Raw genomic sequence first — 25,436 nt, 5'->3', positions numbered from 1 at the left:
TATCTAGCTTTCCCATTTCAAGTGTCGCTGGGCTAAAGTCAGTATGGAAAGATTTGTGGAATTGTAATGAGTTGACAACTGACAAAATTATTTCCATTGCTAGCAACATCTGCTGTGTCTAAATTTATAATTAAAATGAAATCATGCATGCAAAAAAAAAAAATCAATAAGCTTCCATTTTGAGTTTTTCTAATGTTGAAAGAAGTTATTTGATTAACTCTGTTTTAACCTGAACATCTGGCAGCATTATAGACATGTCAGGACACCCACCAAAAATGACTATAACTCTAAAAATTATTTCCTTTTTCCTGAAAGTATAAGAGAGCTAATCTAGGATTTTTAGCTACATGTACTGTGATATCCATAATGCAAAAATATTACATGTATTACCACTCTGATTTTCTGTACCTTAAGCACAGCAGGATATCTTGGGCAGCAGCAACTGAATTACTGGAACGGCCTTCATAAAAATAAGGTGTTACTGAATATCATCTACAGTCTGAGTACCTGCTATTTTGATGTTCATGTTGTTGTCAAGCAAAAGATTTTCAGCCTTCAGGTCACGGTGAACAATCTTTCGACCATGGCAATACTCCACTGCTGAGAGGATCTGCCAGAATTTGCGCCTGGCCTCAGACTCACTTAGACGGCCATGGCTAGCGAGGTAATCTGTTAAAATAAAGCAGGTTTAAATGGATTAGAGAGCAAGCAACAACCCTGAAGCTAAATGATTTCTCGCAAATAATTAGCACTAGGAAACTAAAAAAGTATTTCAGCCAGTCCCAGTTTCCGACCCATTATTCTCGCACTCTCCCCTCTAAAAGAATGGGGAAAAAAGAGTAAGAGAAAGCTGCTGTGTAATGAAACTCTACTCTCTGTTCCTTCTTTTATAGTTACCTGACTATTCTGATAAATATTTTCATATAACGCAACTCCTGTGGAATGGGGAATACTTGGAATAACTGGCTTCACCATCATGAGGTACTTTAAGCTTTAGCCTCTTATCAGTTCACGCAAGCCTCACGCCACACTTCTCCCTCTGAAGCCTCAACAGAGGCTGTGTGGTGGCTAAAAGTATTTTTCCTCTGGAAATAAAACAAGTGCCCATCCTGACCCCTCTCTTGTCTTCATTGCATCACAAGCAGAAAGAACATTTTGTTTTCATATTTGATTATGTTGTAAAAACTAACATTAGCCCTGAAACAAATGATAGCTCTGAAACTGAAGACTTCATTTATCCTCAGGAACAAAAACAAGTGAAGCAGCAGCTGTGTGAGTCTTGACAGAAACAGCTTCTATAGCCAAGTCCATTCTTTCTCTTATGAGGCATAAAATCAAAGAATCAACTGTTAGGATGGTTTTCAATTGCCTTCAACATCCTACAAAGAATGCAGTTAATGGCCAAGGTGCAGCAAACACATATAGATATTATACCTAGTGATCACAGACAAGGGCTGAGCATATACACACGAAGCAATCGCCAACCACTTGCTGCATCACAACTAGTACTGAAGTTAAACAAAAAACAGTGAGCAAGAACTAAACTGCTGGAACTGCCGCCAACCCCTCCTAATTATCATTTATAGAGAAAGGAATCATCATTTACAGACCAGCTGACACAAACACTTCTGTCTGAATTCAGTTAACAGGTTAAAACAGCTGCTTCTGCAAGTTGAAAAGTGAACATGATGTAATGGAGGTTTTGAGCCTACTTCTGTTTATTTATAAATAATATACCTGCAGAATACCTGGCTTTGTTAGGTTGTGGTTTGTTGTTGTGTTTTGGGTTTGTTTTTTTGTGGGGTTTTTTTTGGTTTTTTTTTTTGTTTGTTTGTTTGGTTTTTTTAAGTATTGTTTAAGGTCTTTATAAGTGCTTGCAACATTTTCATTTAAGCTTTTCTGCTTCTTTATGATAAGCAGAAAAGGCCTGAGCAGCTCACATCGAGCACACTCTAAAACCTGAAAATAAACTTCCAGTAAAACTTCACCAATGGTGCACTTCTGCTTCATTGTTACTACAGATAAGGACAAAGAAATATGTTGTTCAGGAAGAGGGGGCACAGACCCACCCACAAACCATGAGGATTTTTGCAAATATTCATAAAAACATGAAAAAGAAATTGTTGTTGGATCATGTAAAACCGACCACTTCACTGACCCTGCCTTCTTTACATCATGAGTTCTCCACTACCACTTGGGTCACTAGACTACACTGCCATTAGGTGCTCCAGACAGTGTCATATTGATTATCAAAGTGACTTCTGAATTATGTTTTCACTCATATGGTTTAAATAAACAAATGCGATCATTAATACACTATCTTCTTAATACACTCATTAAAACAGGCTTATTTCAAAGATGTTTTGTAGGGGGATCATTTAGGAAAAAGTTCTATTGTTTTGTTTTACTTTGAAAAAAGTAAAGAAAAACTTTGTTTTACTTGTGGCAGGATTGAAAGGATTTCATGCACTGCTGCTACTACCTCCCAAGCACATTCTGCAAGCACAGAGGTGGCTGCTCCTGAACCATATGAACCAGCAGACTAGAGACCTCAGTTGCAGTATACTCATTTCAGCATCCCTCAAAAAACATTTTTAAGCAAAGCACATTAGATCTATCTCTGGAACCTGCAGATCTGAAAACTCTCCTCAGAGCTTCTAACCTACCTAAGTCTTAATACACTTTCAGCTGGTTTAACTTGGCAAAGCACAAGAACAAACAAAAGCCTGGCCGTAAGGGGAGTTCATAATATTTGCAAGCTAAATATCGTTCAGTCACAAAGTGACTGACAAGTAATATAATATCAAGGTGAAGTCAGATATCAAAGACACAAACTAAATTACACTGAAAGCAAGCCAGCCCTTTAAGTTGTTAATCCATCATTTGTTAGCAAGGCAGCAAACAAGTTAATGAATCCAAGCTGTCATTTGCATTTATGGCTCTAGCCTGTTAGGACTTTTTAAAGATTCCAAACCACCTTGGCCTTAAGTATTCCAACAAGTCTAGCAGTCTGCACAGAATAGGTGAATTATTCTGAAATACACTTCTTTCTCTCCTGAAGCAGTAGAACATACCATAGTGTGTCTAAATAGGTGATGGTACGAGCAAGGATACTGTTTGTGCATTAACTAGCTTGCAAATAGGAAAGGCTGGGATACAGGTAGCGTGCCAGCCCCCCGGTTACAGAAACCACTTTAAGAGCTGACACTTGCTAGAGACATTCTGCCACAATAGCTAGAATCTGGACACTGCTTGAATATGCATGTATATACCTCTGGAACTCAGAACCACGACTCTAGTTTTTACTGCAGATACCTGGAGCAAAGCACCCTGTTGTACCTTGCAAAGACTGAAATAGGAAAGCTACCTATGCTTTCATAAACATATCCTTTGACAAATCTTACCCTCATATCATACCCTCTGGCTACATGTTTCTATGGTAGGTTTTTTCTTTCATTTTTCTGTAACAAAATAGAAACCAGAAGCTATCTTAGATTCAGCTGGGTGCACAGCAGAAAGCAGCGGGATTTTTGTCACAAGGCAGCTTCCTGTCCAGCCTTTTCAGTAGTCCAAAGTACATTTGTTTACTGGACAACTGAAAAATTAAGATGGTATTTACTTCAAAACATATGACTCTCAGACATTGTCTGGCAAAGGCAGTGGTCAATGCTTTTCATTTAAAATACGGTCCTTCATTTAGGTGGACAATTGTACACATTTTAAATTTGGTATGTTAAGGCTCTGTTAAAGAGGTGCATACATACCAAAGTGAGTATGGTGAAGGATAATGAAGATGATTAAGGGACTGGAGTGCTTGTCATACAAGGGGAGGCTGAGAGAGCTGCGGGTGTTCAGCCTGGGGAGGACAAGGTGCAGAGGGGAATCTTATCTTGTGTATAAATACTTGACCAGAGAAAGACAACAAAACCAGACTCTTCTCAGCAAAAGTACCCAGCAAAAGGACAAAAGGCAGTGGGAACCAACTGAAACACAGGAAATTTGATTTAAAACTAAGAAAAAGGGGTTCTTCTGCGCAGGTGGTCAAATGCTGGAACAGGTTGGCTACAGATTGTAGTCTCCATCCATGGTCCTGAGCAACCTGCTCTGCTTGACCCTGCTCTGAGCTCCAGGGCTGGACTAGACATTCTCTACAAACCCCTTCCAACCTCAAGTCTTCCATGATCTGGGTTCAGTGTAAGGCAGTCAAGACATCACTCATCCGGTTCAAGCTTAGTAAGGAACAAATAATCCCATATTAGGGGACACGTTGTATTTCTAGTCTTATGAATCCTTATTACAGAAGCAGTAATAATCAGTTCAAATTTCAGCTAAGGAAATCTACATTAAACATTAGAAAGAATCTTTATAATTAAAAAAAACCTCAGATCCTGAATAGCTTTGTCTAGGAAGGTTACTGAATCTCTCTCTAGGGACGTTTCCAAGAATGGTGCAGCTGATCCTCCATGAAGGCTGGGACATAAGAGATAGCTGCTCAAGCCCATTCCACTCCAGCTTTCTGCATCTCTGCTCAAAACATATATTAAATTGTCCAGGACAAACTGCTAGGTAAAACTAGGCTCTTAGAGGTACAGACATAATTAAATACTAATACTCTAGGAAATCAAAGAGATGTCTGAATGTCTTCTTCATGTGGAAGTATTTCTGGAGATACTTCAAGTTTATTCTTCACTTAAAACAGGCACAAGATGCTGAGAAGGTGATGTTGTAAGCACAGAGGTTTATACTATCAAACATGTCTCCTCAAGGCTTAGTATTTATGCTAAAATACTCTAGAAAACTTGTAAGACTGTCTTCTATATTGACTGAGCCAGGATATTGCAGCATCACAAAGGATAGTTATGAAGGGAATCTCGTTCTCAGCAAAATTTGGTTTGAGGACAAAAAGAACACTACTTTGGCTTCCCTAATGAATAGAACAAAATCCAGAACAGAATTTAGGTAACTTTAGTTAAACTGCATCAGTTACTGCACTGTTACTTTTTCATTTGCACAACCATAGCACACTTTGCATGACTAGTTAGTGTACATATTTAACATAGGATTGTTTTCAGATCTAGCTGCTCTTTTGTGTAAGAAACGTTTTTCCAAATATTTACCAGCCTCTCTGCAAGTTCAGTGCTTTGCTATTCCAAAATCAGATTTACTTTGAGATCTACCTCACAGGGATGTTTGATTTTGTGTGTGTAGAAGATGAGACCCACCAGACTGCCTGGGCTGATCTATTTTCCCATACAACCATTGGGTACACTCTGTGAAAGTACAAGAACCTCTTGTAAAAACAGGCTTAAGTCCAAAGGTACCCTTTGGGACAAGAGAGGCAGAGCATAAACCGGACTGACCAAAGGAGCTTATTTTGCATTTCTGTGCATTACTATCATTCCACAAAAGTAATTTTTTAAATGGGGTGGTGGATGCCCTGGCTGGCATCTGGCAAGAGTAAGAAATAAACATTGTTTCCATTGTGAACACTTTTGAAAATGTCAGAATAATCTTATGGTTCTTCACAGTAAAGCAGAGATGCCTGTGTAAGAGTAGGAGTATTAGCACAATAATATAGCCTGACAGTATCCCATGATTTCCTGTAGGTTCTCTAAAAGGCGGCAAGGTCCTCACAACCTACTGTCCAATTGCAAAACAGACTGAAGATTGTAAGGAAACACCTAAACAATCACGAAACTCAACTATGAGATGTGAGTATGCAAATGCAGTTAAGCTGTTCTTCCTAGGCACCATGTCTGGCAGTTGAAATGTTTACCTCTTAACTATTCCATAGTCTTTCTCTCCTTCACATTTCTTGCATGAAGTAGAAAAAAGTACCAGAAAAGTACATGCATAGGTACAGTCACCCTGTCATGTGTCAAATGCTGTGCTGGAGCTCTAGATGAAGTTGTGCTATTATCATTTATTTGGTAGTTTCATGCTAAAACCCAGCAGGAGGCTACATGGGGAAATTGAAGGACAAAAATCAAAATAACTGCTCCTGAACTTCAGCCAAAAAGCAGCACATTCCTTTAAATAGTTATGATTGTTAAGCTAGACATAAATCACACAAGCTGGTAGTTTGGTCATGTTTACCGCTTTTAAAATGCACATGTAGTATGTCAGACAGCAAGCAAGAGGGGGTAGAAACAACCATAACTGAAAGCTTGGATATTCCCTTTCCCCCTTACTGAACATGTATGTTGTTTGTAGGCTTAAAAGGCAGCTTCCTCCTCCGCAGTCTGGATTCTTGTAATATAAAAAGAGTCACTGATGACAAGCTAGGGAATTAGCCCTTCAGAACAGGTCCACTGTAGTTAGTTTAGCTAAAAGATAATCTGCAGCTCAGCTATTTTAGATACTTCAGATGAGAGATGCTGAAGAAGGTTACAAGATGGTGGCTGTAAAGATACTTTTAAAAACACAGCAGAAACAGCTAGTTAAAAACTTTGTAGATCTGTAAAGTATTAACCACAACTGAAACCTTTTTAATTCAAAATGTTTTATTAAGTCTAAAGACCTTTTTAAAAAAAAAATCTAAAAACATAACAGCATTTGAAGTGTCTAGGCTAAACACATTATTTACTGCAATGACATTAAGTGGCAAAAGGCAAATTCAAAACTGCTGCTGACTATAGAAAATTTCACTGAAGCTATGAAGACAGTGAAGAATGTTAGTACAGGGGTTAAAAATAATCCTGTCCATGAACTACCAGTCAGCACTATGAAATGATGGTTAGCAGAGCTGAAAAGACTCAATGAGGTTTAATACCAGGCTATTCACAGTGAACTTGAAAGCCTGACATGGTATTAAGAGAACATTTACCAGTTACCAATTACTGACAACCATCTTGAAGAGCACACTATGTTCTTTAAAGTATCTTATTCAAGAGGAAGATAGAAAAGGGACTTCTATAAACTCTCACAGATTTTGTCCATCACTGAGTAGCAAAAGTTACTCAGAAGAGCTATCACAAAGGCTAACTTTCAGCCTAGGGAGTCTAATCTCTCTCTCTGCTCCTCCTGTAGTCAGATAAGAAAGAGAGGCTCCTCTGGAGGGTGAGTCGAAACTCTGAACCAGCCCCCTGAGAGGTGCCTCAAGCCTCACTGATTACAGAGGGAACATATAGGAAGATCAGCCCCAACAGACTGAAGTTTGTCTTTCTCATTATACTTCTCCCACTTCACTAACTTTTGAGTAAAAATTTGAATAAGCTGTTCTTGCCACAAACCTAGAGTGAGTTTTTGTTTGGGTTTTGGGTGTTTTGTTGTTTAAGCCTCCCTTCAAGTGCAATCAAAGGTTAGTCAAAGAAAAAAACCAGAGCATAATACTTAAACACTGTCAGGAGACTGATTAACTAAAGAAACAGCAGGTTCCACACATTTCTAACCATCTTGCTTTACAAGAAAAACCAAACAAAGTAAAATTCCCCAAAAAGCAGGATCATCCATGGCAAAGTGTTAGAAACTTTGAAGACACTTGGGTACAGGACTCCAGAAGAGCATCCCACTACTTGTGCTGTTTGAAAACTAATGGTATAAAAGGGAGACTAATTTCACACATTGTTAGACTTGACACGGCAAAATCAATACACCCAAAGAAGGATCAGGACAGGAAGGAGGAAAAGCTCATCTAGTTTTAGTAATCTTTCTAATTTTTTTTTGTTTTGGTTTTTTGTTTGTTTGTGTTTGTTTTGGGTTTTTTTGTTTTTTTTTTTAAATACTACCATGCTTTTCTCTACTTTCCAGTTACATCAAAGTTGCCCTGGACATAATAACCTGCTTGTGACACAAACAGTCCAATGATAAGGACTTAAAGGTGGGGGGGGGGGGGGGGAAGATAACCCAGACAACAAGAAGGGACTTTGAACATTTGAGTTCTGTTTCCATGAAATCCATCCCCCTGCCCCCAGTGTAAAAAATAAAGATCAGCCAGGCTCCACCTCTTCAGCACTCCAGTCACCAGGGCCCTCCGCACACTGAACTCTATTCCATTGCCCTCTGAGTTCATTCTGCCTAGTGATGTTGACTGAAAGTTTCAGAGAAACTTTCTCAGCAACTCCGATTTTGTTATTGCAACTCAAATGCATGTGAAAACTCTAAGTGCCTGGGTATCAAGCATAAAATTCATGAAATTAGCTTTTATTAAGCAAGAAAGGTTGTTACTTTAACACCTCAGTCCAATGTCTAAACAAAGCAACAGTACCTGCTATGTATAAAATACTCCAGCTAGAAAGATTTTCTTTACCTTTGAGAATATTTCTGCTCCTCTGCTATTTTTCTGTTCCTTTTTTCTGTTATTCTACTAGAACATGTTAGACTCATTCATGGAAAATAAACCCATTGTCCTGGGTACCATTCAAACTTAAGACAAAGTTGTTATTACGTTTTGCTAGACAGTGACCATTTCCTCTTCACCTAGCACTTACTGTTATACTGCACTTTTGTCTGAGCCTGCAGAAAAACCAGAAGGTACTTTTTCCCCCTCTGAAATTCTAACATGTTTCTGCCTTTACCTCATTTCTGCTTCCTCGTCCAAAAACATATACAGTGACAAACACATACAACAGAATATCCCATCCTTAATTACAAAAGCCACTCTGAGAAATCATTCCAATAAATAAAAAAAGATTAACTTCAAAGAAACCTGTACAGAAATATTAAGTCTCTAATAATGGACCCAGAAAGATTCCTTAATTATTTTAATGAGAAAACAAGGTCTAAGAGAATTAGCTAAACTGTGTCTGAAATATACATTAAAGGATCTGCAAACAGGGAAAAGTCTGAGCCCAAAAGGCTTTGCCTCTTCAGAATGAACTAAGAGATTAAGTCAAAGTTTTACAGGAAATTATACACCTTAAAGCCAAGATAAATAAGAAGGCAAAAAGAGTCACCATCCAAGTTACTTCTAGAATCTTTAGCCACGCTGCTTAAAGTTTTATATTTTTTGCCTTCTGTTAATTTTTTTTTCCCTATGACCACCTTACTCACATAAAGCAGCAGCCAAAAAAACCTTCTGGTCATGTAAATGCATCTTAATAGTTAGAGAATCTTGACTGATTACTGAGAATGTTTCAGATATGAAACCTTAAAACTACACAAAATACACAAACTTAACCTGATGTAGGTACAAAGGTAATTTTTAGATAGATTTTTGGCTTATGCTAATCACTTATGCAAGTCTGTATACAAATCTTGCAAGATAAACAACCTCCAGTGTTGTAGTTCCCAAGGCAAGTAATAAGATGAATGGAAAGATTGGGGGGGGAGGGGGGGACGGGACACACACGCAGCGGAAAGAGTTGTAGGCCAGCCAGCAACTCATAGCTGGGCTTCAAGATTAGCACTGGTTTGAGAACAGCAGCTTAGAAGGCAAGAAAAACAGAATCCCCTTTCTTCTTATTCAGTGTTTCCAGATGGTAATCAGTGTAAAGCAAATGACACTGTTCCTTCAGAGAAAACACACAACACCAAAACAAACCAAAGCAACCAAACCTACATTCCTGAGAAATGCACAAGATACTCAAAGGTTACCAGACCCCAAAACAGACCTATGCTAACATGCTGTATACAGAAATGGGAGTAACGTTCTTGGTATTTTATCATCCCAGCCTTATTAGAACATTGTCTTGCTATTCCGCAGGTTGTCAACCATTCCAAACAAGTTTATGAATAGCAAGCTTGTCTTTGGTCAGAAGAACACAGGGCTCACCCAAATTTTGTCACATGCGCAGGGGCTGAAAAAAGCATTTTTACTTTGATCACTAATGCGCTTTTTAAAGTTAAAGGCACCAACATAGGTCAAAATGAAATGCATTTCACTACCTAGTGTCACATTTTGTATGTTTCTTCTTTGTGGCCTAAAAAGGAGCATTACTATATACAGCTAATTCTGGGAAAAAATTCAGCCTGTCCCTCCTTGAGGGGACTTCACTGCTACCCTAGCCTCAACAGATTCGAAAAATCTCAAACAACAGCTTGGTACGTGTATGCACAGTACAATCATGGAAGACAAAATGCCCTAAAGATAACCAATAATGGCACAGCTGATGCCATAAGCCCAACTTTAGAGTTATGACAGTTATTCAAGCTACACTGAGGGAGAGCTCAAAGGCTACAACCTGGCTGCCATAACCAGCTCTGTGTTACATGTACGTAGTAGTTTTTTTTACTGTGCCCGTTACCACAATCAAGAAGGGAGAGTGCGTGCAGGAATCACCTTCAATACTAGAACACAAGCCTCAGGAGTGTGGAATCACTTTTACTATTCACTTCATAGCCCTTGGGAAGCGTAAAGGCTGATGCACAGCCACTTCACAGATTCCCTTTTACGTAATCACCAGCAGAAGATTTTAAAATTTAGTAAGCTTCCTCAATTCTTCTGGTCCTTCAAAATACTGAAGGATTCTCTACTGTTCTGCACTTTGAGTGATCATGTGCACTAAAAGAAGGCTGAGCAAGTGTGAAGCGTTCAGAATATTTGCTCAGAACATTTATATACTACAGTGTCCTGCACTTAAGTGACAACTTCTTCCAAAGAAACAGAATGAGATCTCTATTGTAGTCCAAGCTGAGCATTACAAAACAAAAAAGTTGCATCGTGAAGTATTACAACTAAAATAAAAAATACTGTATTTCACATAAATTTAACACTGAAGTCCTGCTTGAGTGATGAGTTTGAGCCAAAGAACAAGAATTTATGTGAATTTGACCATGCAGGTCAACACAGACAACCTAAAATTTTTATTAAGAGTGTTACTCCAAGTCACCCTGACACCCTCTCTCCTGCCCACCCCATTCTTCCTGAAAACATATTAAAAAATCCTGTCTGATAAATCAGTACATAATGGCACAAGAAACAGACTCTTCAGTTTACCTGGAATACTGTTTGGGCCACTGTTCATTATCAGGCCGAACATTTAAACATAGTTTTTCATCTCAACTCAATGCTGAAAACCTGGTAATTCTGTCAGCTGAGATGAGAGTTTATCCTGCACTGTTCTGTTTAACAAGCTATGTCTTCTGCTAAAAGAACATCAGTAATTTTTAACTTTTTTCTTATGTTAGTGTACACTGTAACTGTTTTCCTTAAAGTTCTTAGTTCTAAAATGAGAAACAGCAACAGTTACAACACATTTCTTAAAAAATAAAGTGACATACTACAGTAAAAGGGATTCTTGGGCAAGATAAATACAATTGACAAACTTCAAAAATTAAAATGTTGAACATGAAAAATATTCTCTTGCTTACCGAAAATTTCTCCATTTTTGGCAAATTCTGTCACAAGGTACAACATGCTTTTGGTCTCCATCACCTGTTGATGGAGAAATCATACATGAGATTGCTTTTTGCTCTTCCCACAAACACACACACACCCAAACGGATACTGATTTTCATTGTTCTCTTCTGGTAAAAATGTGAAAGTCTTTGCCTTGCACATATAGTTATCACAATCTTTCACTTTGTTTCTTCAAGTTACCCCAACAATTTCAAGGGGAGCATTTGCATGCCAAGCACAAGGATAAGCTTTAAATACTTCATAAAGCCAGTATACAGAGAAAGAGGTGGATAGTCACTTGTGGCCAAGAATCCTAACACAAAACGATAGTATCCTCAGCAGCTAGTTTAAAGACTTTCCTTTAAGGAATCAGCCTGAAGTCATTCCCTTGCTCAACACTTCTAACATGCTGATGGTTGGTGCTTGGGAAAGAAGACCAGGGATAATACCGACCTCTGCTACCAACAGTTCTCTAGTTACAGAAAGGAAAAAAAACCACCACAAAAACAACCCAACCCACATAAGCATCAGTCTTAAAACCTGGTAAAGTTCAGGTAAAAGCACCACATCACAGGATCCCATTGTACAATCGGACAGTTCAGCTACAGAACTATCACATCCTCAATATATCCTCTGGTGGGGCGAGGAAAAAAACCCACCAAACTTTTAAGCATCTTCTACCTTCTCTTCTGGTAAGTTCCAGCCTTCCTATTACAAGAACAGACTCCTCACAATTCAAAAACATGGGAGGCTGGAAGGAATAGAGGGAGATAAAACAGGAAAAAAGAAAGAGGCTAAGGGGAAGACTTCAAAGCTTTTCCATGAACAGTTGTTCATGGCCTTGAACAGAAAGATTTCACCCAACAATTAAAGATTCCAATCCTCCGTGATATAAGATGGGAAAAGGCAGCCCAGTCAGTTATCTTGCAGCTTTCTTCCTAATGATCTACTCCCCAAGTGCTTAAACAGCTACTCAGGAATGCATTGTACAAATAGCATAATCAAAAGATACACTGAAAGTGAAAAATCCTCTACTTCAAAATAAAAAAGTCATTTAGGACTTCTCTTCAGTACAAAACAACAATTTCACCACCCAGCACATTTTGGGCCTATTTCAATAACAACAGTAAAACAGTTCAGCCTGAGCTGTTTGTGGACAAGACCACCTTGAATTTGATTTTTGCATTTTATTTATGCATAAGCTTGAAAGTACTAGAAGACTGCTCACAAGTAAACTCCTTTTACAAGAATGCTTTAAAAAAAAAGGGCAAATCCTGAAAGATATATACATATAAAAACAGCAGGATTACCAAAAACTGACAAGCCAGCAAACAGAACAAGATGGTAGTTCTTCAGTCTCTCCTGCACCCTTGTTTAATTCTACAACAGCTGAGCATATTATGACTGAAATGTCTGTATCTGGAAGGCAAAACAGTTTGGAAAGACTGTTTTAAACCAACATTTGGAGACAGGAAGCTGCAACAGCCTGTGGATTACATATATATGGAACCATTCTTAGTCAAGCCAAGATTGCTAGCTTCTTTACCTAACTTTGACAATCCTCAGTAGTTCCTTGACATGAGACAATTCAGAAACTTTGTACTGTGTCCACACTACGTGATGGGCACATTATACAAGCAAACTAGTTAAACAATTTGATTGAAGGCTATTTTAAAAATAAACTCACATATCTACCAAATGCATTTCTAACAAGCCAATCCTTAATAGTAAAGGGGTAAGCACTACATAACAATTACCCTCCTCTTCAAGTGATCTTGCAGATCTCCAGACTTAATTTAACTCTTCTCAGACACTCCCCTACCGTTTTTGTGTTTTGTTATTCATTCAGAAGGAACTGTGATAGATATTACTCAAGCTAGTTAGAAATTTAACTCCCTAAGGTCCGCCTCTACTCAGTGAATCGATATTTTAAAGGGGAAGTACCAGTCTCTTTCCCATAAGATGAAATTAAAGCTAAACAAGTCTAAACTGGGATCTTCATCTTTATTCAGCAGAACAATTCCAACACCGTAAGTCCTAGTCCTTGTGTCTATAAAGGCTCTATAATGCCTTTACAGACATCATCAGATGAACTTAAATTCAAGTCTGGTTTTAGCATGCACAAATCCTCATTTGTTTGTTGAGCTAGGTTTATTTGAAACAAGCAAGAAAGTATCTCAGAAGCACCACGTGATTTGTTAAACAGAACACTAACAAACAGACCCCAAAGGAAATACTCTCAGGAACGCCTTAAAAGCAAGAGTTAACTGAAGCAGAAATGCCAGCAGCCTCAAACATTTTACCATATGCTAGCAGGAACAGAAAATTAAACTGAAGAGAAACAATATAAAACAAACCTGTATTTTACTATACAAACTATGCACACTAAAAAAGTCACAAGCAAAAACCTTCAGAAGTTTTCATTGTCTGCAATTGTTTGCCTTATCACAAGTGCAGGTTTATCTCTTATGTAAATACACATTGTTGTACCATAATTAATCATCCTTTATGTTATAAAGGGATGCATTCAATTCCATGACATACATAATTCACTTTAGGATAAATATCAATTTGTCCATAACCACAACTGAAGTGAAAGGCAAGATTCCAACAAAAATAAATCCAAAAAACTAGTTATCCGTCTCCTAGTAAATGCACTTCAAGGTAAAGTGTTTGGGAAGCTCTTGCTTGGTGTGTGCACTTACATCACAAGCACATCTGCAATCTGGATTTACGTATCCTGTCTTATCTTTGGATAAGAAAAAAAGGCTGCAAGTACTCCTCAATCTGCACTCTGAGCCAAGACTCAACTAAGGAAAACCACTATATCCATACAGATCCTCCCAGCTAGTACTCACTGAAGACTTATTATGCTGAATATTCCTACCCTGCTCTAGCTTACATAGTATATTGTCTACTAACAGACAGCAAAGTCTCATCACCAGGCATTTCCAACTCAGGTCTTCCACTAACATAAAGTTTACAACCTTCTGTGTATTTTAAGTAGATTTCAGGTACACTGGGATATCTAACACAGCCAGCCTAATTGGTACCATAGAATGAAAAAGACCACAGCTGATGTTCTTTCAAAAAACTTAGAACACTTATCCAATGCAAATCAATTCCAGAAAAGCTGAGTTTGTCACGGACTGGTGATCTGCCAGAAGTCACTCATATAGAGCAAACTCTTCATACAGGAGCAGAAGAGAGGGCACAAAGGGAAAAAAGACACCGCTAACCATACCTGGTAGAGCTTTATAATGTGTGGGTGATCAAGCATTTTCATTATCTGCACTTCTCGGTAGATCTTCTCCAGATTCACAGCATCCAGCTGAGATTTGTCAATGATTTTTATTGCCACCTGCAGACAAATAGCAAAAGTGAGATTAAAACTCTCCAACATTTCCTCATTAGTTTATCCTCATTATAAAGGGAATAATGCAACCTCAGATAACTGGGGGCTTTCTTCTAGCTCAGAAATACACATCCCACACTAAAAAATACAGCAGCACAACATTAAACATGTCAGTAGTCCCACTAGGTGGCTGCAGGACTATCACCTACATCAGCATGTCAGAAAAAGTTTTACAAGAAATGGAAGACACAGAACAGGTCATGGAGGCCAGTGCTCCAATGAGCCCAGGCTCTTCTATCAGTAGCAGGTGGGGACAAGTGAGAACCCTTCATGAAGCAGTGTTGTAAAGACAAAAATCTTCTTAAAAAGCCTAATGGTGTCCATTTCTGGAGTCAAGGTAGCCAATTTGAATCCCACAAATACAAAATGGTATTTTAAAAGAAAAACTGTTGGCTTAACACAAATAATCAAAACATGGTGGATCCATGTAGTTTCAACTGTTACATGCTTATTTTAACTGTAATTAATATGCTACTACATAAGGACATCTGCAGTTCATCCATTCAGGGGAAAAAACTCTGTACAGATACGTCTGTCAGTCAAACCTTGCAAACAGATCTCAATTAGTTTAGAAAACAGATCTTGGTCCTATTGACCTTGTTTTTAGCCAATACCTGCAAAGTGAATTACAGATAACTACACATGCTTAGGAGACTAAAAATTTCAAAACAGAAGACATTTAAAAAAAAATTAAACCAAGAAGAAAAAAATATAGCTGCTATAAAAACCATGCAAAGGATAACAATACTACAGAGTATTGAATATATAAACAGTGTTTATTCACCCTGAATATCACATTATTAATGCTGAAGCAGGAACAAACAATATAAATCACACAAATGCTTCCAGTTATAACTGCATTTCACAAACTATTGAACTATAGGAGACAGCTGCTATGCAGGAGAAAAATCCACAGGAGGTGAACCTCATTATCTCCAGTAAGGCTGATTACAGACCCACCTGAATTCAGAATTAACTATTTATTGACTTCATTTCAGTATGCTTTTGCTGGATAACATCTTCAAAAGTCACTTGTCTTCCTCAACCATCAATAAAATAAGATTCTGCTATGAGTGAATAAATGGACCTAGCCTTGTAGTCAGTGAAAAGTTGGTTTTGTTTTTAAGATGCAGGATGCACTCTTACATAGCTGAAGCAGAAAAAGATTACTTTCCAAAGCAAACAATTTTAAAACTTTTGAAAAAAGATAGGTGTGGCATTTTTTAAAATGATGTACAGTTAATGTAGAACTCACTGAAACTAGGTTTATCAAAAACCAATACACATAAGAATAATGATATATACAGTCATTAGACAGAAAGCAAGAAGAAAGGTTCCCATCCCGTAACATTTTCACCATTAATCACTAGTTACTCCATAGCCTTTATTCTTCAAAACGTAACAGTGGACACTTCAGAAGTGCTACCTAAAATGGTATTCATCCACTCCACGCTGCCCTCCTCCTTCCCAGCTCTCTGCAACTTTCTTCTATCCTAGTATAGCATACAGCAATTTAGGGGAACCTGATGTCCGATCTTTTCAAAACATGCTTCCTCCTGTTGTCTTCTGCTAGCTATTTGTATTTACAGCACTCTCCATAATGCATCTACTCTGCCCTCTTTCACATTACCCTGCATTGCGCACTGAGAAGCATACAGAAACAGTGATGCTCAAGATGGCAGGACCTAAAAGATGACAAAGATCTCCCTTTGAAAGTTTCTGTCTTTTGACTATGAAGACACTGTCTCTAAACCATGCAAACAAAACATGTGGATGACCTGCTTCTGCTCCTATTTGTTACCCCCTCATCCTATTCCCATTCCTTCCAACTACAATATTAATTTGCTGTCTTACACTTGGTATATGTATAAAACTTGATAATAAAGGCCTGGCTTCACACATGCAAGGAATAAGGGACAGGCAAAAGAAGAACAGTAACGTGCATGGGACTGGACTATCCAAATGCATACTTCCCACTTGGTCTTGTCAGATTTGCACTCCCTTTGACTAGTCCCTCCAGCAATTGCTCTTTCTCTCAGCAGGTCCCCTTTTGCTCACTTAAAGGCAGACCAGCAAGCTGCTTCCTTATTTGGTCTGATTATATGCCATGTGGCAGCAGAGGATGCAAACAATCATTCATGCAGCTTAAGAAAAAACACCACACAAAAACCATACCTTTAAGCACCCCTGGCCTAATTTAAGATCACACCTAATAAAATGACTTCTGGTTATTGTTTATTTTTTGCAGGCACAATTTGTTAGCCTAAGAAGAAATCACTTCACTAGAAAGTTACAAAATGTCAAAGTAATCAAACCAAACCACTAAAGCCAGACCAGATTCTTATACATCAGGAAACGTTTATTAAAAACAACCCATGTGTCACATTTCTCACCTTCCTCTAATTTGTTTTATACTGTCTCTCTGGAAATCAACCAGAGACACAAGCTGGTTTCTCCTTAATTCTCCACATCTATCCCAGTTTATGACCATTATTTGGGTGACCTCCACATTTAAGAGGAATGGAGCCCAGTATTTCTTATTTAAAAACCAATGAAGAGATTAATCTGTAGCAATCTTGCATTCCTATCACAAAACAGTAAAACATCTTTCAGTCAAGCAACAAGGTATCTCCAATATTGGATAGATCAGGTGTTCAGGAAAGTCTAAATGCCTCCTTCATCAATCTAGAGTAATGCAAAAAATCTTGCTGCATTTTTTTTGGTATTTAAAGTTTAATGACAATGTAATTAGAATAGCAATTTACACAGACAGCATCAGCCTCTCAGTAACTTGAGGTATTTCCAGTAGCTTCTTTCTTCACATAGACAACACAGTGTAGAAGCTTTACCTAAAACTTGCATCACTTGCTTGCAACTTCTAAGACTGCCTCCTTCCCTGGCTCTGGTTCATTTAATCTCACCTTACAGTCACTGTGCATTTTCTCCCCATAGTTAGGTGTTTTACAAAGCTCTCTTCAAATGCAAGCAAAAAAAATACAGTAACTTCCTCCTGTTTACTCTTTACTCTACTTATTGCACATGGAAAAATGTGTGCAGTACAGAAAAGCTAATAAAAGCAAAGCTATACAGGACTTCAAAGAAACAAGGTTAGGCGTAGCATAGAGGAGGAAAAAACCCAAACAAGTGAAACTGCAGTAAAGCAATAAATAAGGGGGGGTTTGGACAATTGGGGGGGGGGGGGAATGACACACGACCCAAACCAACCAAAAACCTCAAGAGCAGCCTGCTCTCTGGGGCTCATGCCAAACCCTTGTTTATCTATCCAACACACTATAATCAGTTTGATTAGCACAAATATTTATACTTCCTTCTTCTATACTTCTCACCCCCTCCTAAGGAGGAGGGGGAGAATGCTGCAACTGTATGGCTAGCTAGTGCTACTTTTTGCAATGAAGCTTGACTCCCATCACCTTATCCTAGTGATGGATCTAGCTTTACAAGTATACTGACTCTTGGTGTTTTTTCCAGTATAGTTTGGCACTTCCACAGTTTGCTCGGAAATTTTGAGTATTCCTTTTACTGAAAGTACAAATATTTCAAATACAGCCTGTTACCACTTCCAAGCCTATCTACAAGTGTCTACGTTGCCAACTTTCTCCAGAGATATCAGGCATTATCCTGAACACTGCAGTTCCTACCTAACATCTGCAAAGAGTTAAAAAAAAAAATAATCAGTTTTTAGCTTTGTTTTCACAGATAACAAAAGTATCCATTTCCCTAGTAAAACCTAGATAAGTCATTTGTCCTCCTTCAGTTTTAAATACTTCCATTTCCACTTCAATTTCTTAATAAACAGTGCCTACTGTGGTTTTATGTTTTCCAAGGTTAGTAAGACTATGCAACTATATAATCACTTTAGTTACTAAGAAGTAAGTAATTTTGTATAAAATAAAAATGTGCCAAAGACATTTTTCATCTTTACATGGTTAAAATCCTTGAACAGATCTTACTTCCTGAGCAACAACCAGTAAAATTTCATTAGAATAATGAAGCTTTTAAAAAAAGAATGGGTCATATACATTTGGGAAGCATGGGTACAAATCCTGCTATAACCTTCACTACACTTTCTGGCCAAGAACAGTGCTTCATGTTCCAATGTCTCCTACTTTCTTCCTTTTCCAGAAGTTTCCTATCCTATCTCCTTGCTGCACACATTTAGAAATACAACAATTCCCAAAGACCATTGAAAGACTGAAACCAAATCCTTCTTCTGAAAGTGTGGGAGCAAGAAAACAAGTCTTCAGGCCACACGTTTCTTGGAGCAGAATGGCTCCAGAAAAATCCTCTTTCAATAGTTTTGAAACACTTCCTTACCTCCCCATACCACAAGTAAAAAGTGATCGTAGATTTAGAACAAGTCACAGAAGGATAACACTCCACAGAAGCACAGTAATATTCTATATTGTCTATACAATCACCCACCTACTCCCAAAATTATAACACTAACAGGTAGCACTGATGAAAGTATTCTGCATTTATAGCTTTTGAGTCTGAAAAGATCTGTTTTGTTTACACACTGGGCATTCAGGCACAACAACGTATCAAGGACTTGGATGAATACTTCCACAAAAATGTTTTTATGAAGATATTGCCAGATAATAATCACAGCATTAATAAAATGCTCTTAAGTCAATTAATACTGAACTCCTGCAGACAGCTATGGAACTAGAAAAATTATGTTATATGTGACTTTGCAAATGTTGGAAAACAAATTGTTTTGGAGCACTACAGAATATCTCTGTCTCAGCAGGCTACTTGCTACCTCTGTCATCACGGTAAGAGATGCATTTTGTGCTGCCACATCTGTAATCCATTCAAACAAAAGACAAGACTTCTTTAGCTAGATCATTCAGTTGATAGCTATCACTAATATATTCATAAAAAGTGTGTGTTGTATAACCACATTAGTTCAGTCTCTCAGATATCGGAAATAATTCTAAGCACAGCTCTACACTAATTAAAAATATCTTATTTGAGATGCAAGAGGAAGAGATGCAAACTACTTAAGAACAAGCTATATTTCCAGTTTAAATAGGTTTTTAGTTTAAAAAACCCTCCACATTACATCAAACCATATTTTGTCTTACAACATGGAGTTATCTGGTACTATTTAGCAGTTGTTTTTGAACATGGAGAGTAAAGGCGTGTGCCTACTTGGAGGAAAAAATTTTGCTATTTGCAATCCTTGTACAACTCTCAATGTGTATATTATATATATGCACACAGTGGCAGGCTTCTATAGGAGAAGCAGCATAGTAGCAGCTGGCACCACTGCTTCTACAGTCAAATGCAGATTAGATATCACAGTCTATTCTAAATCTTCAATTTTCATGCATCTTGCCAGGGCTACAGAAGATTTAGAGAAAAAACACTTGGAATACTTAAAATCCAGAAACTTCTTCATAACGACTTGAGAAGGAACAGTGCATTCAACAGCAACAGCTCACTTTTGTCCATAATCTCAGCTGTGTCATGGTGACAGGAAAAAAGGGAAGTAATTCTTAAGAGGTGGAGAAGCTGCTTCAAGATGGGGTACAGTTTCCTATCTGAAAAGTGTGTTTTGTTCCTGAATATACAGCTTGCTAACAACTACTAGCATCTTGCAGAGATGTTGGAATATCACTTTAATCTTTTGAAGACAGTGCAGAGAGACCGAATGCACATAGAAATAAGTTCTCATTTCTCTAGTATGGTCAATCATTGCCACAGCACAAGCAAACTGACTCTAATTTGGCACATGCCAAATTAAAGACTTTTACATAAATTTTGTGACTCTAGTTTTGGCTTTTTTTTTTTAAATAGTTATCACTTCTCCTAAAAAAAAAATAAGAGACAACAAACCAAAAAATCCCAACCAAGCATCAATATACAGTATTAGTAAATACTTCAAATTACAAAAAAAAGGGAATCCTGTTCCTTCCCTTATCTTCCCCTATCACCAGTTTTTGCTGCTGAAAGACTTACATTCCAAAATAGCTTTGCAACTTTCATGACTTCTTTTAATTTAAAAATATTAGGAATACCACATGTTTCCTTCCCTCTTTCACTAAAGGCCTAGAAAACTGGAGTTTGCTCAATCTTCATCTGACATCTGGGAATTGAAACGAGTCAAGGAGTGAAGGTGAAATACTTGTCAAAAAAGATGAAAGTTCTTCATTCCTTCAGCTACTTCAGCTTTCAATTTTCATTGTTTTTATTATTCATTTAATTCTCTGACTAGTCTTTAAACCCCCCCCCCCCCCCCCTCCAACCTCAAACCAACCAAAAAACACAATACCCCCTTACCCCCTCAACATGGCCTAACAAGTTAACATACAAAAAGAGGTTTGTCTATGTCAGTGCAAGCTTTAAGGTTTCATGCATGTTACGGAAATTCAGATTTGAGTTGTTAAGCCAATACATCCTAAAAGTAGATAAACTGCATTAAAATGAACAAACACTACTTCCTGCAGTCTGGAGCAACTCCAATTTGCAACAGCAAAGCGTTTGGATATCACAGATTTATAACAGCATTAACCTCCCTTAGGGTGCACCACATGATGCTCAACCTGATCCACCTGTGAGCTCACACTCTGCCTCCAGATACACATTCCTCCTCTCTGCCTTGCAACGGATCTAGAGAGCCCACAGCTGCAAACAGTTAAATCAGCACGCCAAGTCTTTTTTTTCTTGGCAGTTATGTCATTTTCCCACTGAATTACTCCACTAACCCAAACTGTGTGCTATATAGCACAGGGAGCTGCTGTATCCACTTGTATCACTCACTTTTACACATACCTAAGCACACTCGATCAGGAACTCGCATCTAAACTAGTATCACATCTTGTATCAGGAGCTGGTAATTTTCAGAGAAAAGTGCAAACCACCTGTAACATACCAGAAAGCTAAAAGCTTAACTGTAAGGACATACTAGTCAGAAGGGTTTCATTTGCATCTGAGGAGCAATGGCTAGTATTCTTCTGTAGATGACTAATCCTTAGGGGGTATTAGTTACAGAGGTTGGGGTGGGGGAACATGACTCTCACACATAGCCTATTCACATGGACTTTCCTTCATCCTTAAAGCAGTACCTTCATCTATTCTGAGAGCTTTTCACTACTGTTCATTATTTCACATGTCATCATATTTCACTAGAAGCAAATATCCATCTTCTTTAACTTTATGCTTCCCATTACTTTTGTTCTCTTTTCTTAGTCTCCTCTTCTTCTGAGGAAAAGTTTTGCTTATTTGTGCATGCCTCATTAACAAAAGTTACCCTGAGATCACAGGATTTCTCAGCAACAGGATAAATTAGCATGGCAGGAAAGCATGTGTCAGTAACTTAAATGGCAACAAACATGAAAACAAGCAAAGCAAAGGTCACATTCAACCATGTAGCCCCCTCTGGGGCACCCTGTATGGACCGTCATTAAAGAGGTTCATGCACTACCTCTATTACTACAAATACATATCAATCCCCCTATTTTTCTTAACTTTCACACTTCTTTCTCTTTGACTATTTAGTAATGCAATTTTAGTGTTGCATTAATATAGGATTCAAGTTATGATTTCTGAGTTTGTTTGGATACACCATCTACTACTGTCTTATGTGTATTTTCTGCTTCATGCCTGGTTTCATTTTATTTTCACCTATACTTTGCTAACAATTTATGGCAACTAACTATATTTACTATTTTGAGTTCAAGTTACAATTTTATATTCTGATATGTAGGTTTTTCATGAAACGGATGGATTCTGTACGTAATCCATAAGTGCTGACCTTTCCAGGTAAAAGTATCCCATCTTTTTTTAATTTGACAGTTATTGGCTAGTCAGAGTTATGTAAAAAAAAAAAAAGGCAAATATTTTTATAGGTCAAAGCCATAAAAACCAGTACTGATGCTAAAAAAGTACTGATGCTAAAAGACCCCAACAACAAACAGCTTCTAAATTTAAAGGGTTCAAATAGGGAGATTCAGGAGAAACTCAGACAAGGAAATAGTCCTTTTTAGAGGGCTTTCTGAGCAAGTCTCAACAGCAACACAGTGCAGATCTTCCCGCAGTACAGACCTGATGGTACACAGGCACAGCCTTTCCAGAACCTAATAAGCTGAATATTCTTCCACTGGAAGTTTAATAAAGGCACAGATGAATGTGAGGAATTAGCAACTCAATAAATTTAAGCAACAGTTTAGAACAAGCTTGAAATATGAACAACCTTCCATCTAGAAACATTAATAAGCAGGACTTCCACTTTATGTGGGTAGTCAACTAATACTAAATCAAGTGAGGTGGTCCAAACTTGAAGTGCTTAATTCAAAGTAGTATTTGGCTAAGATTAATTTCCCCTCACATCACTAGAAGTGATCTTAATAGGGTTCCCCTTCCTCAAAGACCTTGTAAATACTTCCAGCAACTAACTCAGCAATTAAGTTCCAGATAAACATTCTTGCATCTCTTACTGCAGAAAGTCAGTGTGTGTAGCTGTACTGCAAAATGAAAGACCTTGACACAAATCTCCAACACAGGCACATCTGCTGTAAAAATCATGCAGAAGATAAAAAGGCTTCAGACTGGACACAAGCCTCCTCACAAAAGGAAAGCTGGTTAAAAAAATTCAAGACTGTATTAGAATACACTGGAATTCAGCAGTTTCTTAGGACATAGATGGGGAAAAAGAAAAAATCACACCAGAGTTAGGGAGCTGTTAAGCTCTAAGTTTTCTGTAACCTTTGTTATTTTGAACAATAGCAAACAAATATACTTTCTAAAATGACAAATAAAAATACAAATTAAAGTTTACATCCCCAACAAAGTCTGCCAAAGAAATGAGAACTATAAAGTAAACGACAACTTACTATCTTCAAGTGAAGCACTTAGAAGTTTGGCATATGGCATCAAACTTGGGAACAGAACACTAACATCACAAGGTCTTTGCTTGGCTCTTCAGAAATAGCAAGGAGGGATTTAAAAATAACAGTTTATTATGAAACTTGAGAAATAAGACAATAAGAGAGATTTCTTTTAATACTTCAGATGCAGAGTTCATCTATCATTGCATGGCCAGAACAATGTTAGCACTACAGGGTTGTTTTCCTTAACTGAAGTCCAAACTAAGGGCATTTTTCATTCCTGTAAGGAATGATTTTACCACACAAGACCACAGTAACTGAATAATTGCAGGTCTTCTCAGTGTTTTACCTTGTACTTCGGACAATATTTTATTTACTTTTGTCTGGTACAGAGAAGCACAGTAAGCTCTTCTTCAGTAAACAATGAAAGCAACCATAACAGAGCCTTACAAAAAGCTTACCTCTAGGTGTAGCGACTAAAACTACCCAAGAAGAAAATATAAGAGGAAGCTGATCTTTCAAAGCCATTACTCTCATCAGATACCTGTTTTTAAAAAGTGTACATTACTACATTTTATCCACACAGACTTACAATCATTTTTGTTTTAGGTAAAGTGTAAGATATAAGGTAAAGCACAATCTACAGGCTAGTAATCACCGGGTTACGTACGTGGGGGCGGGGGGGGGGGGGGGGGGCGATTAAACAAAGGGACTAAAAATGGTTGCATTTGGTTAACTGGTAGGATGATGTATTGAAGAATTCAGAACACACACACACAAGAGTTCCTTTGCTGAAACAGATTACCGAGGTAGAAGGACTACTAATCTGCAAGTATTGGCCAGGTCAGGAAAACGTAAAATATTCAGGACACGAAAGCAGGCACAGCACAAGGTTTGAACCTTCCCTATTAACAGAAAGTTATCACTGTCTGATGGCTATGCTCACGAACTAAGCCAACAGCTGCCCGCCCCCTCCACCCTCCCAAGCCGAGCATCCTTACTGTGACAGCAACACACCGCCTGTGGCCTGAGCCACAGGGGCACCCCGCTACAGGCAGACTAGGAGGCATTATCACTGCCCTTGCCAGGAATACGAAAGCAAGAAAACAAACAAGAACGGCGGCCAGGACTTCTGCTCCAAAGCCTGCCCGCAGCCGAACACCTCAAGTAAATAAAATATCCCCCCCTCCCCTACAGGAGGAGGCTCCAGTGCTGGCAGGGACAAAAGGAGCAAGCAGCCTGCAAGGGCGCTGCTGCACGCCCCCGCCGAGCCACCCAGGCCACCCCCAATAAAACCCAAGCTCCTGAGCAGAGCCCCACAGCCCTCAGGCCAGCTGCCCGCCTCCCGCTCCACAGCCTGGAGCGGAGCCCCGGAGCCCCAACGCCAGCCGCCCCTCCACGCCCCACTGAGCGGAGCCCCTACGGCCAGCTCCCCCCAAACCCTGCAGCAGCACCCCACGGCCCTACGGCCGCCGCCCCCCGCCCTGTGCGCGCCTCTAAGCCCCGAGAGCTCCCGAGCCTGCGGGCACCCGAGCCCTGCCGCCCAACGCCCGGCCGGGCGAGGCCCAGGGGCGGCGGGAGGGGCCCGGCGGCGCGGCCGGGCTAGGCCGGGGCAGGGGGCGACCGCGGGCCCCGTCGCCGCGCCTCGCCTCACCTCGCTGCGCGTGATGCGGTGCCGCGCCAGCTTGACCACGGCGAAGTTGCCTTTGCCCAGCGTGCCCTCGATGTCGTAGAAGCCGACGCGGACGGGCCCGAGCCCGCGGGGCAGCAGCGGGGGGGGCCGCCGGGGCTCGGCCATTACCATGCTGGGCGCGGGGGGCGGCGGCGGCTCCGGCGCGAGCGGCAGCGGCGGCTCGAGTCTGTCTGCGGCGCCCTGGAGCCGCGCCGCCCC

General features: G+C 39.2%; 1 protein-coding gene across 4 annotated transcripts in view; it reads right to left on the bottom strand.

Annotated features, from left to right (window-relative positions):
• The window catches only part of SIK2 (salt inducible kinase 2), a 60,171-nt gene extending 34,735 nt beyond the window's left edge, over positions 1–25,436 (bottom strand). For 2 of the 4 annotated variants that reach the window (XM_072884457.1, XM_072884458.1), the window contains exons 1-4: positions 25,200–25,436; positions 14,523–14,639; positions 11,251–11,314; positions 508–669 (exon numbers count right to left, since the gene is read on the bottom strand). In XM_072884457.1, coding sequence (XP_072740558.1) covers positions 508–669; positions 11,251–11,314; positions 14,523–14,639; positions 25,200–25,349 — 493 coding nt within the window. In that variant the 5' untranslated portion in view covers positions 25,350–25,436. Of the gene's footprint in view, positions 1–507; positions 670–11,250; positions 11,315–14,522; positions 14,640–23,551; positions 23,638–25,199 lie in introns of those variants that run through there. The other 2 variants (XM_072884459.1, XM_072884460.1) reach the window with 2 other exon arrangements.

The sequence above is a fragment of the Ciconia boyciana genome, chromosome 20 (assembly GCF_034638445.1).
Source record: "Ciconia boyciana chromosome 20, ASM3463844v1, whole genome shotgun sequence".
NCBI classification, from domain to species: Eukaryota; Metazoa; Chordata; class Aves; order Ciconiiformes; family Ciconiidae; genus Ciconia; species Ciconia boyciana.
Note: the sequence above shows the minus strand (reverse complement) of the source record. Positions and strands in the feature narration are given on the sequence as shown.